At 44.7% G+C, this 24,505-nt stretch overlaps 1 protein-coding gene and 1 pseudogene across 2 annotated transcripts; both read right to left on the bottom strand.

Annotated features, from left to right (window-relative positions):
• Window positions 1-1,100: 1,100 nt before the first annotated feature.
• Cbx1 (chromobox 1) lies at window positions 1,101-18,542 on the bottom strand. 2 transcript variants are annotated; one of them, XM_006971894.4, is made up of 5 exons: window positions 18,316-18,542; window positions 8,209-8,382; window positions 7,168-7,345; window positions 6,140-6,234; window positions 1,101-2,587 (listed from the first exon to the last, which is right to left on the bottom strand). In XM_006971894.4, exons 2-5 carry the CDS (start codon window positions 8,346-8,348, stop codon window positions 2,443-2,445), a joined length of 558 nt encoding a protein of 185 aa, XP_006971956.1. In that variant the 5' UTR covers window positions 8,349-8,382; window positions 18,316-18,542; the 3' UTR covers window positions 1,101-2,442. The 2 variants fall into 2 exon arrangements, with proteins under 2 accessions (XP_006971956.1, XP_006971955.1); XM_006971893.4 differs by having other exon boundaries at window positions 8,209-8,385; window positions 18,316-18,541.
• A 4,406-nt stretch (window positions 18,543-22,948) lies between these two features.
• On the bottom strand, window positions 22,949-23,273 carry LOC102917903 (guanine nucleotide-binding protein G(I)/G(S)/G(O) subunit gamma-5B pseudogene; annotated as a pseudogene).
• Window positions 23,274-24,505: the final 1,232 nt, after the last annotated feature.

Genomic DNA, 24,505 nt, shown 5'->3' with positions numbered 1-24,505 from the left:
AACCCTGGTGTGATTCCTCGAACCAACACCGGACGGGCCACAACAGCCTATATCACATGTTCTCTTCTGGTCTCCAGACACTGGACACACAAGTGGTGCAGACATACATGCAGGCAAACACATCATACAATAAGACAATAAAATAATTAAAAGCAACAAAGATCTATTCCTATTTGGGCTCCAGAATTATAGGCAGAAGAAAATGTCATCAAGAAGACGGATGACAGATTGGGTGGTGGCGGCGGCGGCGGTGGCGGCGGCGGCAGTGGCAGTGGTGGTGGCGCACACCTTTAATTCCAGCACTAGGGAGGCTGAGGCAGGCCAATCTCTGTGAGCTCCAAGTTAGCCTGTTCTACAGAGTGAGTTCCAGGACAGCCAGGGCTACACAGAGAAACTCTCAAAAAAAAAAAAAAAAAAAAAAAAAAATCCCAAAGAGATGATGGATGACATTCAATCCAATATTTAAAACATAGTGTCAATTCCTAAAACTTTCTGGAGTTTTTTTGCTAATGCCACCCAACTGATTAAGCTAGTTTGTAAAATGCCTATTTTCAAGTGGGAAGTGTTCTCAGTAAATAATTTCTCAGCAATATGAAAGACAGAATGATGTGACAGTTTTTTTTGTTTTTGTTTTTCAAGACAGGGTTTCTCTGTGTAGCTTTGGAGCCTTTCCTGGAACTCACTCTGTAGCCCAGGCTGGCCTCGAACTCAGAGATCCGCCTGCCTCTGCCTCCCGAGTGCTGGGATTTTAAAGGCATGCGCCACCGCTGCCCAGCTGACAGTTCTTACAATATGTACAGAATTATAAATGCTCAAGCATTTACATTAATAATTTATAAGACCATTTACAAGATTAAGGCATCAGATTTCAAGCCTATTATTTTCATCTGTAGTCATGAAGCCATGGATGCTACTTCCAACAAGCTGAACTGAGGCAAGAGGGGTTTCTGGTAAGATGATCATACCCACTATAATGGTACATGCACTGTGTAATCCTAATACTGGATGGAAGGCAGAGGCAGAGGATTCAAAGTTCCAAGCCAGAGTGAGCAATACTGGGGAAGGAGACCTGGTCTTTAAAAAAAGACAGAAATCAAGAATTATAAATCTATAGTTTTATTAAGACAAAAACTGACAGTATGGTATGAAGTTTACATTTAAACAAAATTTTCACACATACATCTAACACATGCTTTAAAGATTTTACAATGTAGTTCTAGATGCAGGTCTAGACAATACTAAAAATTGATAGATCTCATGATTCAAGACAGTATTTTGGACATAGTTAATCTGAAGGTTTGTATTCTCAAATGAACCACTACCCCAACATGAAAGTGAATCTCCTGAGACCAGGGCTTGTGAAGTCCTTCAACCCTTGAATTGACTCAATGGGATTTGTGCTGTCAGTAACTGAACCTGCCACAAGCAGTTTCAGGGTTCAAAGCTGGAAAAAAAAAAAAAAAAAAAAAAAAAAAGAGAAAACAAACAAAACAAAACCAGGCTCTAAGAGTTTCCACCCTAAGAGCACAGGCCCTCCGCTCCCATCTCCCATACAGGCCCTCCTGCACTACTTGAGCCAGTGGCTTGGATGGACAAACTGATATTTAGAATTTCATAATTGGAAAAAGGTCTTTTCTCTCCATTTCAGGAATTAGCACCTCTAAAGGCAGAATGGTCTGCCCGTATATAATCTCCAATAAAACCTTCCCTCCACAGTCAGTTTCCATCTTCAAAGGGTAGCTTTGGTAACTCGGGAACTGGCTTTGTCCTTTGTGGGCCACAGTGAGCTCAGGTAGGGGGCACCTTAGCTGCAGATTTCAGCATTCACAGATTTTTAACAGTCTCTCAATCCTTATTAATGGTGCCAATGTAATTTTTTGAAAAGGCAAAATATTGACATAGAACCAATTGATTAGTTAGCTGTTCATTCTACTGTTTCACCATATCCCCAATCAGACCCCAAATTTTAACCAAAATGATTCCACCCGTCTCCCTTCCTCCCTGCCCCAACCCTCCCACCCCCAATGAATATACCAGTAATAGCCAAAAACTACACACATGCTAGGCTGTAAAAATGCAGTTAACACTATTGGGAAGGCTGTGGGTTGTGGAGATGCTCTTTGAAGATCGACAGTATCTTTGCTCTCCCACACCCCAGTTCTGCAGGTTTTGTCCTTCATGGAAGGCCCTCCGCTTTCTTAGCAAAGCGCAGAACGGGTTGCCTTGAAACACTTACCCCTTTCCCCTCCACTGGGATGGGTGTGCAAACTATACAGCTTAAAACGATTTAAAGCACTTGGGCTGCTGCAGGGCACAGAAACTATGCTGGCTCTTCAAAGGACATCTTCTCAAGCCACCTCTATGGTGTCAAGAAAGTAGAACTCCTTCCCTCCCCATTTGAAACCCGCAGTCAGAGGTGACAGGGGCCGGTACTCAAGAGGGCTAATTCTTGTCGTCTTTTTTGTCATCATCCTCTGAGGGGTAGGAATGCCACGTTAGCCTTTCCTCATAGAAGGATATGACAACCTGCGGGCACTTGACATTGGCTTCCTTGGCAGGGACCAGGTCAGCCTCATCAGAGTTTTTCCTGCAGAACAAAGCACAAAGAAACCTTGAGATCAGCTGTTGTGGTCTCCTAATTTGGATCACCCAGGGAATGGGGCTTAAAGTCTAAATTCTAGAAACAAAATAGGAAAACAGAATGCAAGCAGCATTTACTGGGTGGGTTCTGTCACATGATACCCTCAAAGATCTTCCTCCTGTTAAAAATCCCCTCTGCAAACTTTGTCAAAAGGTAGGACTTTGGAAAAGGCCAAAGAAAGTTCCATTAACATTCCAGAGGGTGGACAGGAAGCTCTGCCACACTCTTCCAAAACTCTATTCCAGCCAGTGCACACAGCAAGTTTGGCTTTGTAAGAGGACTTAACACTGACTGATCTGGCACAATCTTGCTTACTTATGACACACTGTTTACCACCACCATATAGACCTGCACACACATCATCTCCGGTAGTTAACAGAGCTCCAACATGAGGAAGGAGACAAAGAAGGCACTAGGATGTAATGCTCTATTAGCTTTCTGAATTGTAGTGTTAAATTGGGCCTGTCCCAGACAGAGGCAGCAGCATGGGGCAGGCAACAGATACATGACAGAATCTGACACAGCACACCTCAAGTCTCCAGAACTGGAACAAGAACAAGAGTCCAGAGCCACAGGGAACCAGAGAATAAGCTGATATGGTTAAGTTTCCGTAAGAAATACCAAGGAAACGGTGGGAAATGTACTGAATCTTTATGGGGTGTCTAACTCACGCTCTCTTCCAACTGAATGATTCTGGAACAAATTTAAGACTTTTCACTATGTAGAAATATTTTCCATGGGCAGTGGTGGTGCACGCCTTTAATACCAGTATTGGGGAGGCAGAGGCAGGCAGATCTCTGTGAGTGCGAAGGTAGCCTGGTCTATGGAGTTCCAGGACAGCCAAAGCTGTATGTATCACAGAGAAACCACATCTTGAAAACCCCCCAAAAAATTTTCTATAGACAGGTGTCTCCACTTTCCTGGAAGATCAGGTTACAATTACAAAATAATAATAATAATAATAATAATAATAATAATAATAATAATAATAATTATGTGACAAGTGTTTTGCTGGAATATATGTATGTACATAAACCACATGCATATCCAGCACACTCAGAGGCAGAAGAGGATGTTAGAGTCTCTGGAGCTGGAGTTACATAAGGCAGTGAGCTACAATGTGGATGCTGGGAACTCAACCCAAGTCTTCTAGACGGAGTGCTGAGGCATCTCTGCAGCCCCCTATTTTTTGTCAAGGGCATGTGTGTGTGTGTGTGTGTGTGTGTGTGTGGTATTAGGAGTGGAAGCCAGGGCCATGTGTATGCTAAGAAAGCTATATCCTGAGCCGTGGGTGTGTACGTGCATCACTTTTTGCTGTTGTTTTGTTTGAGACAGGGTTTCTCTATCTGTGGTTCTCAACCTTCCTAATGCTGTGACCCTTTAATACAGTTCCTCTTCTTGTGGTGACCCCTAACCATACAATTATTTTCGTTGCTACTCCATAACTCTAATTTTGCTACAGTTATAAACTGTAATATAAATATCTGTTATTTTCTGATGGTCTTAGGTGACCCACAGACAGAACCACTGTTGTATGTAGTTCTGCAACTTGATACGTAGACTGGGCTGGCCTCAAACTCAAGAGAGATCCACTTGCTGACCGCTGGGATTAAAGGCACACCACCACACCTGGCCATGCATAACTTTTTAAAACCTTGGGTTTTATAACCAACATTCAATGTTTTGGGGGTGAGGGAGTGGATGCTAAGGATTAAGTTATGGGCCTTGCACATGCTAAGCAAGCCCAGTAAGCCGAATTCCTATCACAAAGGTTTGGGGTTTTTTTTTTTTTCTTTCCAGGGCTGGGGATCAAACCCAATTTTGTTTGTTAGGTAAACATTTTATCTCTGAGCCACATCCCTAGCCCAACACCCAAATATTAATTTTAAATACAGTAGTAAAATAACCAATCCTCTATACTTCTTTCTTTCTGTTTGTTATTTGAGGCAAAGTCTTACTTTATGTTACCAGATGCCCTCTAGTGCTGTAAGTACAAATATGGGTTATGACTGGCTCTTTTGTGTGCGTGTTTATGCTTTTAAGACTTCCTCTTAACCGGGCGGTGGTGGCGCACGCCTTTAATCCCAGCACTCGGGAGGCAGAGCCAGGCGGATCTCTGTGAGTTCGAGGCCAGCCTGGGCTACCAAGTGAGCTCCAGGAAAGGCGCAAAGCTACACAGAGAAACGCTGTCTCAAAAAACAAAAACAAAAAAACAAACAAACAAAAAAAAAGACTTCCTCTTATTCTAGGCCTCCACCTTGTGATACTTCACTTTACCTGCGTGCTGGGACTGTAAGTGTGCATAACCACACCTGGCCAAAAATACAACCCTACACAATATGGAGGGGATACAATATGCAACTCACACTGGTCATATGTAGAGCAAGTGTATACTAGCTAAACTATTTAAAACACCCTATTATTCAGTTTTTCTTTTCTCCTCTAAGTTAGAAGAAATAAGCTAAATGAGGGTCAGAATCAATAAATACTAAGGAACACACAGGAAGAAAATAGGTGATTAATTGATTATGACACAGGCCTTCACCTATATTGAAGTTAAACCTCTTTTTTAGCCATTACCTAGGGAAGAACTACCATAGATACCAGTTTCAGAGAAATTTTTTGACCAATCAAAATAGTCTTGACAATCCTATTTTAACTAGCAATGGCTTAACACTTACTCTTCCTAGTTCATCATGGTGGCATGTCCCTGTAATCTCAGCACAGAGTCTGGGGCAGGAGGATTTCAAGCTCAAGGAAGGCTAGGCTAGATAGAGTACAACTGTCTCAAAACTTGACTACCTTGAACCCCTCTGCATTAAACTGTTTGAAAGCTAGTCATAGAAACCTACTACTATGCTGGCCGTCCATAAAAACACAGTAATACAGCATGTTCAGCAGGTGATACTGACTAGTGCTAACAAACACTACCCACTGTTTCTACTTAGAACAAGTCTGTATCATTACCACTTTTATAAACTTACATTATGTTCAGTAACAGTAAACAGTAGAGGTCTTGCTGACCTCTGCTGGCTGATTTTGAAAATTTAGAATCTTCAAAATAAATTCTATAAATTCTTTCCTAACCCTCAAACATGAACAGAATCCTGTTTATGGGGCCAGCCTGATTTTTACTAAGGAGGTGGCAGAGAAGGAGGGTAATTCAATCACATTTCAGATTTTTTTTTTCTTTACTTAACAGAACTGAAATGCGATTCCTCTCCATAGTCTCTCCCACCTTAAAAAAAAAAAAAAAAAAAAAAAAAGAGGGGTGAAAGGAAAAAAAAAAAAAAAGCAAAGATCTGAAATCCTAAGGCCCCTACCTGTAACTCATGAGTCCAGGTTTGTAGTCAGGCCGAGGATCACTATCGGAGGACTATGTCATCTTAAAGATTTCACACCTGGGCGACTGGAATTTCCAAGGTCAGCTCTTTCCTCTGGCATAGAACAGATGGGGAGAAGGGAAGAACAACCACACAGAGCCACTGCCAGACTCACCATTTCATCAGGAACATGAGTTCTCCACTGGAGTCAGTAGCTCCAATAATCCGCTCAGGCTCCAAACCCCGGGCAAAGCCTCGTGGCTTTTCTGACTGTAAAAACCAGATGGGCAGAACAATTTTACTGGCAAAGGACTATATCCAGAATGAAGTTATTCTGTGCTTCTAAGAAATGTAATCACAAACATTCACTCAAGGCTTCCTCTGCTTCCCACACCATGCATTATATCTGAAGCACATGAGGTCCTCCCAGCATGAATGGAATACACACTCCAAGCAAAAGAAATGTTCACACTGTCTCTTCAAAGGAAAATTACTTAAGATATTAAATAAGACCAAACAGCCACCTCAAATCTTTAGTGATCAAAACACTGAATTCCATCTACTGACAGGAAATGAATTCAGCTGCTGTCTTATGTCTCTGGTAACTGTTACATGTTAGCATCTATGCCTTGACGCCACTATAGATGGTTGGGAGCCACCATGTGGTTGCTGGGAATGGAACTCCGGTCCTCTGGAAGAGCAGCCGTCAGTGCTCTTAACCTCTGAGCCATCTCTCCAGCCCCATACTATCATTCTTGTACCATGGATAAAAAGTAAGATTAGATCACTTTACAAGAGTAAGCCCCAAATCCTTTTGTTTTGCTGAGATAAGGTCTCCTGTAGTCCAGGCATCTTATTCCTGATCCTCCTGCGTGCTAGGATTACAGCTGTAGACACGGTTGGCCCCCAAATCCTTGTAAAACCTTAGCTATTTCTGAAGGACAGAGAGGACATGACTGCTGAGATGAAAAGGGAGAAGTAGTTCAAGAATAGTAGCTCACAACTGTAATCCCAACACTTAGAAGACCAAGTACTGCCAAAGCCTGAGGGCAGGCTAGGCTTCTATGCAAGACCTTCCCCAAAAGAAATAAATAAAAATGTAAAGGAAAAACAAACGCAGGGGAGGACAGGAGAGAGACGAAGTGGGACCAAACTGCTGATGCTCTGGCCCCTGGCTGGTGAAGACCCTGTCCTAAGTCTCACCTCTTCTTTCTTCTTCTTTGGTTTGCTTTCTTCGCCCTTATCATCAGAATCAGAATCAGCTTTGCGTTTGCCTCCTTCTGATTTATCTGTCTCATGAGCTGTTTTCTGTGACTGCAGAAACTCAGCGATGAGGTCAGGGCAATCCAGGTTCTCTTCTGGTTCCCAAGTGTTGTCCTCACTGAAACCAGCAAGCACAAGTTAGACTTCCACCCAGCCAACCTTTTGAACTAAGAGAAGAGTTAGTCTTGGAAGAGAGTTCAGTGATAATGAACAGCTAGATTTTTGTTCAAGATTAAGAACTTTCCTAGGAGGGGAGGGTACAGATCAAAGGCTTAGAAACTTGCCTACTTTGTAAAAGTGGACTATTGTATACAAATTGCTCCTCAGAAATCACTGTCATAGACTGGCAAGATAGCTCAATGGAGCCGGGTGGTGGTGGCGCACGCCTTTAATCCCAGCACTCGGGAGGCAGAGCCAGGCGGATCTCTGTGAGTTCGAGGCCAGCCTGGGCTACCAAGTGAGTTCCAGGAAAGGCACAAAGCTACACAGAGAAACCCTGTCTCGAAAAACCAAAAAAAAAAAAAAAAAAAAAAAGATAGCTCAATGGGAAAAAGGAGCCATCCACTAAGCCTGAAGACCTGACTTTCTCTTTTCTTTTTTTTCCTTCAAGACAGGGTTTCTCTGTAGCTTTTGGAGCATGTCATGGATCTTGCTCTGTAGACAAGGCTGGCCTGGAATTCACAGAGATCCACCTGCCTCTGCCTCCCGAGTGCTGGGATTAAAGGTGTGGGCCACAGCTGCCCAGCTAAGACCTGACTTTCACCCCAGGATTTACATGACACACATGGCCACATGCACAAATAAACAAAACAAAAAGCTGTACTATATTACAGCACTCTGCTTGCAGGTCCTTCCTCTCTCAGTAGACTATAGGCTGTGGAGGTCAGGACTGAACCAAGGAATAGCCATCACGGAAGAAGCAGCAAGCACATCCTGACTCCTCTCACAGTGACTGAACTGGCCTGTGCCACTGGAACTTACTCTGAGAAGCCCTTCCACTTCAGAAGATATTCCACTTTGCCCTTGACAACTCGCCGATCAAGAACCTTTTCCACCACATATTCCTCTTCCTCTTCTTCTAGCACCTCTTCCACTTTCTTCTTGTTCTGCTTTTTTCCCATAGTCCCCGCCAGCTTTCCGGTGTAGAGGGTGACGCTGCTAAAACAAGAAGGAAACAAAGGGCGCAGGGCACCTTTACTACAAGATAAAAATCAGGTGTGGGCACTGCTTACATATAACCCTCTACTAACTTCCAGTTCACAGCCATGTCTGCTGTCTGCTAAGAAGTCAGCCACATCTCACAGCAAACTGAATGTCTCTTCCGTCCTCTCCCTTTGGACAAAGACTTACTGTGAAGCCCAAGCTGCCCCCAGCTTTCTAAGCGATGGAATTACAGGTGTAACCGCAATGTGTGGGAAGAATTTCTGAATTCTTACATCCATTACAGCTTTTATACTAGATCTAATTTATACTAACTCCTAATACCCCTTTGCCACAAAGTATATCTAAAATACTATGTTGGGGGGGCTGGAGAGATGGCTCAGAGGTTAAGAGCACTGACTGCTCTTCCAGAGGTCCTCGGTTCAATTCCCAGCAACCACACGGTGGCTCACAACCATCTGTAATGAGATCTGGCGCCCTCCTCTATATACATAATAAATAAAAAATCTTAAAAAAAAAAAAAGGCATAAAAAATACTATGTTAGCTCACAGTTACATATCATTTGATTTTTTTTTTTTTTGTTTAAAACAGGGTCTCATATAGCTCAGGCTGACTTTGAATCCCTGATCTGGTCTCTATGGTCTCTACCTTTCAAGCACTGGGATTATAGATGTGCGCTACCATGTCCAGCTCAAAAGTCCCTTTATTGTTCATTTTGCTTTTCTTGAATGCCATCATAAATTCACAGTTCAAACTTTAAAAAATTCTTTTACTGCATTTACTCATTTAGTGTGTATATGGGTGTCATAAAAGTCAAGGGACGAGCCAGGTAGTGGTGGCGCACACCTTTAATCCCAGCATTCAGGAGGCAGAGGCAGGTGGATTTCTGTGAGTTCGAGAAGCAGCCTGGGCTACAGAGTGAGTTCCAGGAAAGGTGCAAAACTACACAGAGAAACCCTGTCTTGAAACACCAAAAAACAAAAAACAAAAACAAAAACAAAAAACAAAAAACAAGGGATTTGTGGGAATCAGCTCCATGTGGATTTTGGGCTTGGCTAAGTCACCTCACCCAGGTTGGCCTGGAACTTAAGATATAGCTGAGGATGACCTTGAACTTCTGATCTTGTCTCTTCCTACCTGAGTGCTAAGATTATAAGCTGCAGCCCTAACCCATAAATCACTGTTATTTGATCTAGTTTACTTTATAATTTATTTCTAAGACTCAGGACTGCTTAGAAAAAGCCCCAGAATAACTATTAATCTAAGCTGGAGTATAATAATTGCATTAATTTAGAAAATAAGCAGGGGGTCAGGAGGAAGGGAGCCACCACAAATACAGTCTACTTTAGCTCCTGTGAGGCAGGAGCTGTACAGCTGGGCCTCTCCTTCTGCCTTTACCTGGTTCCACATAAAAACTCAAGGCCATTTGGCTTGCATGGCAAGTGCTTTACCTTGTAGGTGTTGAGTTTATTCTTTTCTAAAACATGCTTTTGGGATGGAGAGATGGCTCAGCAGTTGGGGGCACTGACTGCTCTTCTAGAGGACCCGGGATCAATTCCCAGCACCCACATGGCAGTTCACAATTGTCTGTAACTCCAGTTCAAGAGGATTGGACACCCTCACACACACAAATGCAGGCAAAACACCAACGCACATGAAAGAAATAATTAAAAACAACAACATACCCCAAAAGTCTAAAACATGCTACAACACACACACACAATTATGTATGGGTGAAACAACTTGTTCTTTCATGTTGGGAAGTTGAAGTTGGTTTTGTTTGATGAAAATCCCCAATGTGGCTGGGGATACAGGTCAGCTGGTGGAGAGCTTGTCTCACATGAATGGAGCCCTGCATTTGACCCTAAAAACTGGGCATGGTGGTGCACAAATGGCTGTCTGTGATCCTAGTAGGAGATCCAAGGAGTTCAAGGTTATCCTTGTCTACACAATACCCTAACTCAGGAAACCCATGAAATATGTATTTTTCTAGTATAAAAAATTTAGTTCCTTGTAAATCTCTTGCCTTTAATCCATTCAATTCTGATGTATTAGTTTTTTAATTATCCTCCCTCCCCGCTTGCCCCGACAGGGTTTCTCTGTGTAGCCCTGGCTCTCCTGGAACTCTTTCTGGCCTTGAATTCAGAGATCTGCCTGCCTCTGCCTCCTGAGTGCTTTCAAAACATTCTTGGGTGGCATACTATAAAATGTTCAGAACATCTTTGATGGAGAGTGCCCAAAGCCTTAAAATTACCAATTTGTGTCAGTAGATGGCGCTGTAACATGCCGGTCAAACAAAATTGGCTAAAATCTTAGAAATGGATGGATCGATTATCCAGAATGAGATACAAAGAATGAAGCAAATGGGCCAGGTGTGGTGGCACAGGCCTATAATCCCATAATTTGGGAGGTGGAGGCAGGGGAATTAGGAGTTTAAGGTCAACACGGACTAGATTGAGAGATCTTGTCTCAATTCCCCTCACCTCCCCAAAGGAACATGGCAAACAAACCAAGACACGGAAGGAGCATTGTTATGCATTAGTTTAATACCCCAATCTTAGATTAAACGGGTACTACCAGTGTCCTTGAACAAAAGTTTTAGATATTGTGCTGAATTCTGGAGACTCAAGAGAATAAGAAATGGTCCCCACCTTTTTGACGCTTAATGTAAGAAAAAAAAGGGACCTTTTCCATTAGAGGTATTCTGAACTTTGTAGTATGCCATCCAAGAACGTTTTGGAAAACTGTGGATATAGCTCGGTAGCATAACGCTTAGTTTATATACACGAGTCCCTAGGTGTAATTCCCAGCATTGAAAAAACCCACCCCCCAATAAAACAAAAAACAAACTCCCAAGAGTACCTATAATTGCAGGAGGCTTAATAAGAGAGGCTAAGGCAGGAAGGTTGCAAATTATGGGCAACCTGAGTTATAGAGCAAACACAAACTGATATATATGTATATGTGTGTGTGTGTATACACACACACACACACACACACACACATATATATAATGCATGATATATGTGGGTGCATGTATGACACAGCTTGGGTGTGATGGTCAGGGAACAACTTTCAGGAAGCTGGCTTTCTCCTTCCAACAAGGGCTCTGTTTGTTTTTGAGACAGGGTTTCTTGTGTAGTCCTGGCTGTCCTAGAACTCTGTAGATCCACCTGCCTCTGCCTCCTGAGTGCTGGGATTTAAGGCGTGGGCCACCTCTGCCTAGCCTAACAAAAGTTCTGAGGATGAAACTCTGATGATCAGTTTTGCACAGGGAGAACTTTTACTCACCGAGGCACCTTGCTGGCCCTGTTTTTCTTTTCTTCTTATTTGTTTAACATGCCCCCCCCCCACCCTGTGTATCTCTGGCTCTCGCTCTGTAGACCAGGCTGGCCTCAAACTTAAAAGAGATCTGATTGCCTTGAGTTATGGGATTAAAGGCATGTGCCAAAGAAAGAACATTGTGATTTTCTCACCAACCCTCCCAGGGCCAATTATACAGAAGAGGGATGGCAGACTTGAAGACCTGCATTCCACCTTCAGATCCCACAAGGTGGCAGAAGAGAACCAACTCCAGACAGACCTCCATCTACACACCAGCATGTGTGTGTGTGCACTGAGACATGTACAAACACAATAAATAAAAATTTAAAACCTTTATGAAGAATAATGCTTGCTTTTTTTCTTGTTCAGATAGAGATTAAATCCAAGACCATTGAATGTGCTAGGTAAGCATTCTACCACTGAACATCTCAGCCCCTTATTTTCAGACAGTCTTGCTAAATTGCCCAGCTGGCTTTCAACTTGAGATCCCCTTGCCTCTGCCTCCAGAATAGTTGGGAATAACTGTGTACCTCACCTACTTCTTAATATATGTGTCTGTATTATATTTACTGATTTATTTTGTGTGTGTGTGTGTGTGTGTGTGTGTGTGTATCAGACACAACATTAAGCACTTTTTTTCTTTTGAAGTTTGCATAAACTATTCAAAGAAATGGGAAAGGCTTAAGAAGCCTGTTAAGCCAGTGTAGACATAGGTTCCAGCTGTTACCACAGAAAAGCATGGGCTAAGGCTGGGTCGATATCCCAGTTGGTAGGGTGTTTATCATGCAAGCATAAGGATCTGAGTTGGATCTCCAGAACCCTTCTAATACAGGAATAGGGGTGTGTGCTTCTAAGTTCAGTGCAAGGGAGGCAGAAATAGCTAGATCCCTGGGGCTTGCTGGGCAGCCAGGCAGCCTAGCCTACTAACTAAGCACCAAGGAAAGGAAAGACACTCTCTCAAAACAACAAAAACCTAAAACAAGGTGGAGAGCATCTGAGAAATTATACCCAAGGTTGACCTCTGGCCAAACACACAGTGGTGAGCAACCTAAGAACTTCTAGGATACCTATTTTTGTGCAGCTTGAGAAATCTAATTCTAGGGGCTAGAGAGATGGCTCAGTAGTTAGGAGCACTTGGTGTTGTTCTTCCAGAAGACTTGAGCTGGGCTCACAACGGTTAACTCCAGCTCCAAGGGACTGGACACCTCTGGCCTCCCTAGGCATCTGTATATACCCACATGCAGACACACACCTACACAAAGCCCTAAGTGGTAGGGTGCATCGGTAATCCTAGCTATTTTACAGCAAGATGGAATGAAGAGACAGAATTGCTAGGAAACTCACTGGCTAGGTAGCCCAGAGTACCAAGTACAACAGAAAAAGAGATCCTGCCTCAAATAAGATGGATGGAGAGAACCAACTTCCAACAGTCCAACCACCACATGGCACCCATACACACACATAAATAAATGTGTTTATATCTATATCTATCTCTCTCTCTATATATATATATAAACCCACCAAACTGTGGGGCTTGGTGACACATATCTTTAATCCTAGCACTGGGAGGCAGAGGCAGGTGAATCTAAGAGTTTGAGGCCAGCCTGGTCTACAAAGTGAGTTCCAGGACAGCTAACACTATACAGAGACACCCTGCCAAGGGGGAAAAGCAAAGAAAAAAGTTACTGATAACTATGATCATCCTGTAGTGGGTGCTAGTAACTGAGGGTCCTCTGAAAGAGCAACACAGACTCTTGTTTTTCGTGACAGGGTTTCTCTATAGAGCCTTGGCTGTCCTAGAACTCACGATCTGCCTGTTCTGCTCTCCAGGCTGAGATGGAAGGCGGCATAGCCCACTGTATCCACACAATCTACACTCTCAACTGTGTCAGTGCAGGCATGCACATGCTGCAGTGTACATGTACAAGTTTGAGGACAACTTGTCTGGAGTTAGTTCCCTTTCAATCTTGTTTTTCTGAGGCTAGGTTTCTTGTTTCTTCATGCTATCCTCTATTACCCAGGCTATCTGGCCCCCTAGCATCTGGAAAACTCTTCACTCTACTTCTCATCTTGCTGTAAAAGGTACTTGGATCTGAACTCAGTCCTTATACTTTGCTGGCAAACATTTAACTGAGCCATGCCATTTCCCCAGCCCTTAAGATCTCCATTCTCACCTGCTTCTATTATAGCATTCAATTGTATGTACAAAGATGCTTGAACTTGAACTTTTTGTTTTTGAAAAAAGGTTTTTTTTTTTTTTTTGAAACAGGGTTTCTCTGTGTAGCCTTTGCTATCCTGGAACTCTCTTTGTAGGTCAGGCTGGCCTCAAACTCATAGAGCCACCTGCCTCTACTTCCCAAGTGCTGGGATTAAAGGTGGGTCCCCATCATACTACACCCTGGCAGATACTTGAACTCTTAACAAGTGCAATACAGACTTTTTGCATAACAACCAATACTGGGGTGGGAGAGATGGCTGAGCAATTAAGAGCTATTGCTGCTCTTACAGAGGATCTGAGTTTGGTTCCTAGCATAATTGTGAAATGGCTCAGGTCCGTAAGTAACTCCAGCTCTAGGGGATCCCTCATGTACACATACCTACACTGAGATACATAATTTCAAAAAACAAAACAAATCTCAGGGCTGGAGAGGTGGCTCAGTAGTTAAGAGCACTGGTGGCTCTTCCAGAGGACCTGGCTTCAATTTCCAGCACTCACAAGGTAGCTTAAAACCATCCCTTGTTGTATTCAGTCAGAACCCTCCTGTTTCTCCAAGACCTAGCCGAAATGATACTTCTCCCATAAAGCTCACCCAACCTAACCAAATTTCTCTCCTTTCCTTGGGATCCCCAAAGCATTTTGTTTCTATTTTCCCTCAGACAGTCAATTGGAATTCTGAGCCCTGTACAAATTATGAACATTGTATGCCCAACAAAGAAAGATGTTTCAAAATCAAACTGGGAAATAAAAGTACAAAGCCACCAGCTTTTTTGGGAGTGACCAATCAATAAACCCTGAACTGAAAACAAGGACGAGGCATCTTTGCTGTAATAATCGGCAACTACACACCAGTAATCAAAACACAAATGAAGGCATGCATAGCAGTACAGTATACTCTGGGGCCAGTCATATTTCTGAACTGCTTTCAGTTGGCTTTTTATTTGGCTGTTTGTGAAGCAAATGCTTTCCAGATGCAAATCTGAATGAAAACAGGAACCACATACACACCAAGCAGAAGGAGTGGTTTGGTTTCTGTAGTTGTTTTTTTTGAGTATGGCTGTGGGAGCAGAGTTGGTTGGCACAGCTTGAATCCAGAGCAAATCCAGAGACTTTTTCTCCCCTCCCTTTTGTTGTCCAGGGTCTCAACTCTGTTGTAGCCTAGGTTGGCATCAAGTACGTGAGTCATCTTTTACCTCAGCCACTGTTATTTAGTCAGTGTTTGCAGCAGGGAGCACAAGGGCAGAGGATGACCTTCAGAAGGCAGCTCCCTCCTAGACTATGTCGTTCCTGGGATCAATAAGCTATCAGGTGTGGCGGGAAGTGCCTTTATCCACTAAGATATCTTGAAAGTCTAGCCTAGTTCTTCAGACAGGATCTTACTCTATCGTCCAGGCTGGCATGAATCTCGTTATTTAGACCAGGCTTTCTTCAAACCTGAGGCAATACTCCCTGTTTGGCCTCCTTCGGTGGGTGATGTATTATAGGCATGAGCCATCATACCCAGCTGTGAAATTATTCAACTTTACACAAGACAGTAAAGATTTTAAGAAGGCTCGTAGTACAGCTCAGGGACAGAGCACATGGGTTTTGGGGTTCAATCCAGTGCACTACCACCACCAGAAAAAGAAAACAAAAACCAGCCCAACATTTCGCACATTTGGGCTAGAAGTGTAGCTCACCAGTAGAAAGCTTGCCAAACTGGGATACAGCTCAGTGTGTGTGCTTGCCTAACACGTAAGAAGCCCTGGATTCAATTCTTCAGATTTCGAAAAGTAAGCAATGACATACATACACACATTAAAAATAAACGTAAGCTAGATATGGTGGTGCACACCTATAATCTCGGTTCAAGGCCAATCTGGGCTACATAGTGAGTTCCAAAAGCCAATTTGGAACATAGATAATAAAATCTTCACATACCAACTTCTGCTAGGTCTAGTCCCCAAAATTTAGAAAATGGGGCTATCCAGCTGGTAGAGCAGGTAAAGGTGTTTGTCTCACAAGCCTAATAACCTGAGCTCAACCACCAGTTTAGCATGACAGTAGAAGAGAATGGCCACTGGGGATTCAGCTCAGCGGGAGAGCGCTTGCCTAGCAAGCACAAGGCCCTGGGCTCCAAGCTCAGCTCCAAAGAGAATGACACCAAAGTTGTTCTATGATCTCCACAAGTATGCCACGGCACACTTCCTACCTCCACTTTTAAAAACCAAAAAACCAGCTGGGTGTGGTGGCTTTACTCCCAGCACTCAGGAGGCAGAGGCAGGTGGATTCTCTCAGTTCAAGGCCAGCCTGGTCTATAGTATGAGTTCCAGGACAGCCAGGGCTACAGAGAAAAAACAACAAAAAAAGCCTAATACTCCAAAAAATTGTTCAGAGGGCGGCAGAGTCAGTTCAACAGGTAAAAGTGCTTGCCATGCACGCCTGGTGGGTTGAGTCTGATCCCCTGAACACATGGCAGAAGAAAAGCAGGGACTCTCCAAAACTGTCCTCTGACCTCCACCCATATGCACACAGGGGTTGTTCTCTGTGTAGCTTTGGAGCCTTTCCTGGAACTCACTCTGTAGACCAGGCTGGCTGGGGTTAAAGGTGTGAGCCACTACCACCCGGCTGCACACACAGTGTTTTAACTGCTCAGAAAAATACCTAGAAGACAGGGTAAAAATCTATGAGTTTTATTGCTATCTATAAAAAAAAGTGGCCAAGCAGAAAACCAGAAGTGACTGAAGATCTTCTACTGAGGAGCAAGTGGTTTCAATGTGGGAGCTTTCTCTGGGCCTTGAACTCCTGATGCTCATGTCTCCTCCATCTCCTAAGGGCTGGCTGGGATTATAGGAGTGCCCCAACATACACAACAGGAATCTTTTCAATGTACCACTTTTCATATATAAATAATATATATATTATATATATATATGTGGCATCCAAGGAGGGGCACAGGCACTAATTTCTTGATTGCAGCCATAAATCTATCCCCAAACCTTAGATCTTTAGAAACTATTCCAAATTGCTGACATGATTCTTAACCCAAAACTGGAGAGGATACCTTATACACTAGTAAAACTCATTTTTTTTTTCTCTTGGTTTTTCGAGACAGGGTTTCTCTGACAGAGATCCACCTGGGTGCTGGGATTAAAGGCTTGGGGCCACCACCACCACCTGGCTGTAAAACTCACTTTTTGAAATTATTTTTGTGGTACTGGCACATAACTCAGTGGCAGATAACTTGGGGGAAATGAGGTCCATATTTCATATACTATTTTTTAATAAAAATATTATCACTGTGTGTGTGAACGCCTGCTTCTGTGGGTCGCTGCCATACCCCCATGTGTAGATCAGAGGACAATTTTCTGGTCGGTTGTTCTTCCCACCTTTACCTGGGTCCCAGGAGTTAAACTGAGGTCTCAAGGCTTGCTCAGCAAGGGCAAACGCTTTTTTATCTGATGAGCCTTATCCACGCTATTCTTACAGCCTCCCAACTCACACTAAAGACCCATTATTAGGCAGAAAGTGGCCATTTCACTCTTTCTGGACTCGAAGCCCAGCCAAGGAAGGTCTTCAACTCCTGATCCTCCTGAGTGCTAAGACTACAGGTACAAGCCATCACACCCAGCCAGTTTATGTGGTGCTGGAGATTGAATCCAGGGGTTTGCAGCTCACCAGGCAAACACGCCACAAACTATGCTACCCCCTCATTTTGCAGGATCCTTCTCTGGACCTCCACCCTACTCATCCCAAGAACTCCTTTACACACGGTCCACAAATCTCTTCTCCATTAGCACGCCTCCAGCAGCCCAAGCCCTCTTGCCCAAGTTTACTGGAAGTTACTTCTTCGTGACCCTGGCAAGAGAAATTTCTCCGACGGTGTCGGTTGGACCCAACATCCTCAGGTTCCTTTTCTTTTTTTTTTTTCTCTCTTCCCTCCACGTACTCCTGGGATTGCCCGCGACTGCCACCGTGTCCGCTTTCTCAGGTTACCTTTCTAAACCTCTAGTGTAGGAAGCCGTGGTCCCGTGCCATGCACGCCCAAAGCACCAAGCCTGTGTCCCCTGATCGAGGTCCTAAAGTTCTTCTTCTCCCGCCCAACTCCGGAGCGGCTCACTTGAGTCACACAGTCTCCGTCCAGACCGTGAAGCGCTACCCCTCCGATGGCTAAGCTCGTCGGGAAGCCCGCGGCTCCCGGGATTCTGGACTCGCGGCCCCGCCCTCTCCATACTCCCGCAACCCGCGATCTCCGCGCGGGAAGAGGGATCGTGGGGCGCGGGGGCCCGGCCGCGCCCCCCAACTCCTCCCGCCCCAGGCTTCCGTTCGCGGCCCTCGACCGCCCGCGGCCTCCCGCCGTCGCCGCGCCCCCTCCCGCCCGCCTCCCCAGCCCGCCTCCTCTCACCTCGCAGCAGCGCCCGAGAGTTCGAGAGGAATCGGGGTTGCGCTCCTCGCGCGTCGCGTGGGGCGGCCCGAGGGAGTCGCGCCCGGGGAAGCAAAGAGGCGTGCGGTCGCAGTCGAACGCCTGCCCGGCTGAAGCGGCGTACCGCAGGCCCCGCCAACGGCCCTCCCCTCAGCCGAACAAAAGAGCCTCTCTCACTCTGCGGGGCCCGCCGCCGGCACGGCGCAGACGCGATGACCCCCGCCGCACGGCATTATGGGACGAGGGAGCCTGTCCAAGACTACAAGTTCCAGAGTGCCGCGCGAGTCTCGGCCCGCACGCCCCACTTTCAAGGGCTGTAGGGAGTTTTCGTAGTTCTGTTTTTCTTTTAAACTGGAAAGGCGGGTCGACTGCGGTTTATAAAACTCTGCAGTCTAGGAAGTTGGTGAGTGGTGGTGGAGTCTGTTTGTCTAATAAAAGGGGATGGTAGCCCAGCTGGCTTCGAACTCCTGGCTTTTCTTCTGCCTCAAACTTTAGGATTATAGGCATGCGCCACTGCTTACTCAGTCTACCCAGAACACGTGTGTTTGCAAACTAGCCCCTTGTTATTTGATCCGAAAAACCATTTGCCTCTGGGCACTTCTGTAATTAGCATCCTCTGCATATAAAAAAGTAATCTTAATTGCCAGGCATGGTAATGCACACCTTTAATCCTAGCACTTGGGAGGCAGAGTTAGGCGGATTTCTGTGAGTTCAAGGCCATCCTAGTCTAGAGCGAGTTCCACGACAGTTAGGGTTGTTACACAGAGAAAACCTGTCTTGAAAAACCAAACAACAACAAAAATTTAACATATTTGTTGCCTGAGATTTATCAGATCTCCATCTTTCAGTAATGTCAGTAATGTCCAGCAATCTGTAATTTTATTTTTTTTTATTTTTATTTATTTATTTATTTATTTATTTTGGTTTTTCACGGCAGGGTTTCTCTGTAGTTTTGGTGCCTGTCCTGGATCTCACTCTGTAGCCCAGGCTGGCCTCGAACTCAGAGATCCGCCTGGCTCTGCCTCCTGAGTGCTGGGATTAAAGACGTGCTCTACCACCGCCAGCACAACCTGTAATTTTTTACCTCCATCTGGATGAGGTTCCTACTCCTCAGCCTTGAAATTACTTTCTCCGTCCAGGAAGTACTAAATTAATCCTCTTGGTAGTTATCATCATTTCCTGAATTTTCTTTTCCTTTCCCTCTCTTTCTTCCTTTTCCCGTGTCCCTTTTCTCTCTTCCTCTCTCTCCTCCCCTCTCTTTTTACTTTTGTTTTGTTTGTTGCTATTTATTTATTCGTGATGGTGGGTAGATAGGGTCTCAAGGATGCCCTGGCTAACCTTGAACTCTTGAACCTCCACTTCCTGAGTGCTGGAGCTACAGGCATGTGCCACCACATGTAAAAGTTTACCTTTATTGCCTGTGTCCATGGGTGACTTTTATGGGGACTTCTCCATCTCCACCAACACCCCTTATCTGGCTAACTAAGCAAAAGCCATGGTTGTCATTCTTAAACAAGTGTGCTGGATTCCAGCGACGTTGCTGCTAACTTCTGAACTGTACACTGCAGTCCGAAGAGAAACGCTCCCTTCTATGGGCCTTTGCATCCACAACTCCCAAGAAAGTCCTTGGTATTTGTTGCAGGCGTTCACGTGTCCCTGTTTTGACTCTCACTGTTGGAAAACATTCATTGAGGAAGTGATTAAATGAATAAATGCGATGTCCTCTTTCCTAGTACTCAGGCACATAGCACTTACTACAGACCTCCACTCCACTCCAAGCCTAAGATGTTATCATTATGTACTGCAGTGGTAGGAATCCCGGTTTCCTTCTTTCTCTTCTTGGTCCTGAATCTGGAACCTTGTGCAAAACAAGCCAGGACTCTGCAGCCGGGCACTACCCAGCCTCTGCAGCCCAGGGGAAGTAACTGTTTGCTTGTTGTGGAGTCAGGCTCTTCTGTACAAATCCCTTGAACTCTGCATCTCGCCTCAGTCTCCCTGCCTGCTGATCACCTCAGTCTCCCTGACTGCTGAGTGCAGAGATCTGAACTGTCCAATAGGCGGGCACCTGAGCCATTTGTCCCAGGACTTGAGCACCCGGTTCAGCACCGGCGGCGGTGGGAGGAGGAAGTTTATTGCAGTTAGAAGAAAGAGCCTAGCCAGAGGCAGAGACATCTGAGAGAGTCCCGAGTGGACCTGACCCTGAGCCACGTGAGGAGAGGGGAAGGAGGAGGAGAGAGAGGGAACCAGGTTCATCAGCCAGGAGGGCAAAAGGTTAAAAAAGGGGCAGGTAATGAAAAAAAAAAATGGCTGGATTATATAGGGAAGAGCCTCTGGGGGAAGGGCAGCCCAGCTCCTGGGCGGGGGAACTAAGGAGGGGTCTGTCAGCCACACCCTGTAACAGATAGGGACTGAGGGATGCTGGGAGAACATGGCGACCAGGTCTGCTTTGATATGTTAAATTGGCACCTCACCAATCTATGTTAAATTCTTTTTGGTTTTTGCTTTTTTTTAAAATGGTTTTTCAAGACAGTGTGGTTTTGGAGCTCTGTATACCAGACTGGCCTCGAACTCACAGAGATCCGCCTAGCTCTGCCTCCCAAGTGCTGGGATCAAAGGCTGCGCCACCACTGCCCGGCTTTTTTGTTAAATTCTTGATTGGAGGTGGAAATTATAATCCCAATTTTTTTTTTTGCATTTCCAATTCCCAAATCATGTCCCTGTCAGCATCAAATGCTGCCACCCCCAAGTCCCCACATCAAGCTGAATTCCACTCTCTGTGTCAAAGCACTGGCTCCTCTTCCAGAGGATCCAGCAGCACCCACAGGGCAGCTAACAATTGTCTGTGACTCTAGTTCCAGGGGACCTGACACCCTCACACAGACAAACCTGTAGACAGAACACTAATGCACATAAAATAAAAAATAAATTAATTAAAATAAAAGAATTAAGGGAGTCAAAACCTACCTTTGGTTTTCACACAGCGAAACACTGCTGGTTTATGCTAATCTGAAAATCTGCCCATGTAGATGTCAAATTTATTAAACTAAAATCTCTGTCTAACAATATCCATTTTGAACATTGTTAAGAGGTTCGATGTGGTGGACTGTAATCCTAGTACTCTGGAGGCAGAAGCATTGCTATAAATTTGAGGCCAGCCCGATCTACATAGTGAGTTCCAGGCTAGCCAGGACTATATAATAGAGAAATCCCAGAAGAGGTGGGGAGAGACGAGTGTGTGTGTGTTTGGGATTAAACTGTTTTACTGCAATCCCCCCCTCATTCCGAGAGTAGCAGTGTGCTGTTGGGCATGCTGGCATAAGCCAATATTCTCAGCACACAAAGGCCTGAGATGGGAGAATGAGTTCAAAGCCAGCCTGGGCTACACAGTGAGACACTCGACGAAACAACAACAAAAAGAAACACATCACAAGTAATGAGGGGAAGAGAAAAAAATGTGTTGTTGCAAAAATAAGGGAATCGTGTCAAACCCTGTCTCTGTTCTTTGTCCACACAGTGTAACCCCGGGCAAGCTGCTGAACCTGTGAAAATCCAAAGCCTCAAAACTTATCATGGTCTCATTTTATAGCATTTCTACATTTCTACTAGTTATTTTTAGATAGCTTTTTCTAAGAATTTAAAGAGGGAAGTACAGAATGTTTAAAACATTTCCCCCAACACTGTTGGAAATTCTTTGTTTCACTTGAATACGACTTTCTTTTTTTTTCTATACGGAGTTTTTCTGTGTAGCCCTGGCTGTCCTGGAACTCACTCTGTACATCAATCTGGCCTCGAACTCACAGAGATCCCCTGCCTCTACCTCCCAACTGCTGTGATTAAAGGTGTGTGCCACCACCACCCGGCTTCTTCTCTTTTTTTTATTTTTTAATTTTAATTTTAATTTATTTATTTGGTTTTTCAAGACAGGGTTTCTCTGTGTAGCTTTGGAGCCTATCCTGGAACTCACTCTTTAGCCCAGGCTGGCCTCGAACTCACAGAGATCCGCCTGCCTCTGCCTCCCGAGTGCTGGGATTAAAGGCCTGCGCCACCACCTCCAGGCTTCTTTTCTTTTCTTTTTATTTTTTTAAAGACTTATTTATTTATTATGTACACAGAAGAAGGTGCCAGATCTCACTACAGATGGTTGTGAGCCACCATGTGGGTGCTGGGAATTGAACTCAGGACCTCTGGAAGAGCAGTCGGTGCTCTTAACCTCTAAGCCATCTCTCCAGCCCCTTTTCTTTTCTTTTTAAAGATTTATTTTCATTTTTATTTCTGTGTATGGGTGTTTTGCCTGTAGGTATATATGTCAAAGACCAGAAGAGGGCACCAGATCCCTGGGAATTGAAGTCACTGATGGCTGCGAGCTGCCTTGTGGGTCCTGGGAATGAAGCCTGGATCCTCTGGGAGAGCATTGAGTGGGTTTTTGTTTGTTTGTTTGTTTGTTTTTGTATGTTGTTTTATTGTATGCTACAGCCAGTGTATATGAAATAGTTAAACCCTGTGAAACAGAAACCCATGAAAATTCAGAGGACTCACAAGTAGAAATGGTATATTATGGCACGTGTTATAGGGAAACTTTGTACAGACTTCAGATTTAGTCCTCTTGATTGAATATTCACTGGTTCATGAAAAGTGGAAACCTCAGGACATCTGAATACAAAAAGGAGCAGACTTCCCAGGATTTGGAACGTGAAGATACCCCAGTCAGCGGAGGGTCTTGTTGAGCATTCTGAAGACAGAACTGTTCAGTCTGCAGCTGGCTGGGAACCCTTCACTTGGTTGAGCCGGGTCTCTAGCTGGAGCTGCTGAACCACCTTCTTCGTGGTGGCAACACTAGAAGAACCCGTCATGGCGCTGGGGGCAGCCGGACCAACTCGTCAGGCCGAGTGAGAGCGGCAGTTTAGGGGACTGCGGGCGCAGCCCGTGCTTTGAACTGTGTAGACCAGGCTGACCCAGAACTCACAGAAATGTGCTCCCTCTGCCTCCCTAGTGCTGGGTCTTTTAGTTTTGCGAGGAGACAAGACAGACTGTGGTTAAAGTGCCTATTTAACAGATCAAAGCAGACGCTGGGTGCCGGCTTCTTCCCGCATCCCTCAGTTTCTTCCTGCTTCAGGGTCCTCCTGGCTTGTACACCCTCCCCCCGTACCCTAAACTTCTCTAGCCCAGGGCTGCCAGTGCCCCAGCTGCCCTTCCCTATATAATCCAGCCATTTGGGGTCCGTGATCTTTTTGTCTGCGCTTTCCTCTTCTGGCCTCTTGGTACGGCTCTCCCCTGCCCCTGTCCTCACCTGGCTCAGAGTCAGGTCCACTCTGGACTCTCCCCGATGTCTTTGACTCTGGCTATGCTATGATGCCCTCCACTTTATCTACAATAAACTTCCTCCTCCACCATACCTAGCAGTCCTGTCCTTTCCTATTTCTTTCTTTCTTTTTTCTTTCTTTCTTCTCTTTCTTTCTTTCTTTCTTTCTTTCTTTCTTTCTTTCTTTCTTTCTTTCTTTCTTTCTTTCTTTTTTTAAAGATTTATTTATTTATTATGTATACAGTGTTCTGTCTGTGTGTATCCCTGCAGGCCGGAAGAGGGCACCAGATCTCATTATAGATGGTTGTGAGCCACCATGTGGTTGCTGGGAATTGAACTCAGGTCCTCTGGAAGAGCAGTCAGTGCTGAGCCATCTCTCCAGCCCTCCTATTTCTTTCTTTTTTTTCCATTCAATAATCTTGAATTCCGGATCTTCCAATCTCATCCTCTAAAGAACTGGGATTGCTAGACTTTGAGCCCCCAGACCCAGTTTGGGCAGCCACCTGAAATCCAATTGTTAAAGATTTACTCAATCTGGCTGGGCGGCGGTGGCTCACACCTTTAATCCCAGCACTCGGGAGGCAGAGCCAGGCGGATCTCTGTGAGTTCAAGGCCAGCCTGGTCTACAGAGCGAGATCCAGGACAGGCACCAAAACTACACAGAGAAACCCTGTCTCGAAAAACAAACAAACAAAAAGATTTATTCTTTCTGGAGTTAATATGTACGCTCTTATAATACGTTTAAGAGACATTTCTTCTCATATCCTCTGGTTTCCACATTGATTCCCGGATAGTTGAGTTTGATTAAAATATATACATTTAAGCCACATACCTCTGACTTTGACTAGTTCAGTCGTTTTTTTTTTTTTTTTT

This window comes from Peromyscus maniculatus, chromosome 8 (assembly GCF_049852395.1).
Source record: "Peromyscus maniculatus bairdii isolate BWxNUB_F1_BW_parent chromosome 8, HU_Pman_BW_mat_3.1, whole genome shotgun sequence".
NCBI classification, from domain to species: domain Eukaryota; kingdom Metazoa; phylum Chordata; class Mammalia; order Rodentia; family Cricetidae; genus Peromyscus; species Peromyscus maniculatus.
This window is presented reverse-complemented; position numbering and strand designations above follow the sequence as displayed.

Excerpts from the sequence above, each read along its gene's own strand:
- Cbx1 (XM_006971894.4), bottom strand. The coding sequence starts at position 8,348 with ATGGGAAAAAAGCAGAACAAGAAGAAAGTGGAAGAGGTGCTAGAAGAA. Across the intron at positions 6,235-7,167 it reads CAAAGAAGAAGAAAGAAGAG|TCAGAAAAGCCACGAGGCTT; the intron begins GTGAGACTTAGG and ends TGGTTTTTACAG. Across the intron at positions 2,588-6,139 it reads CTCATGTTCCTGATGAAATG|GAAAAACTCTGATGAGGCTG; the intron begins GTGAGTCTGGCA and ends TTTGTTCTGCAG.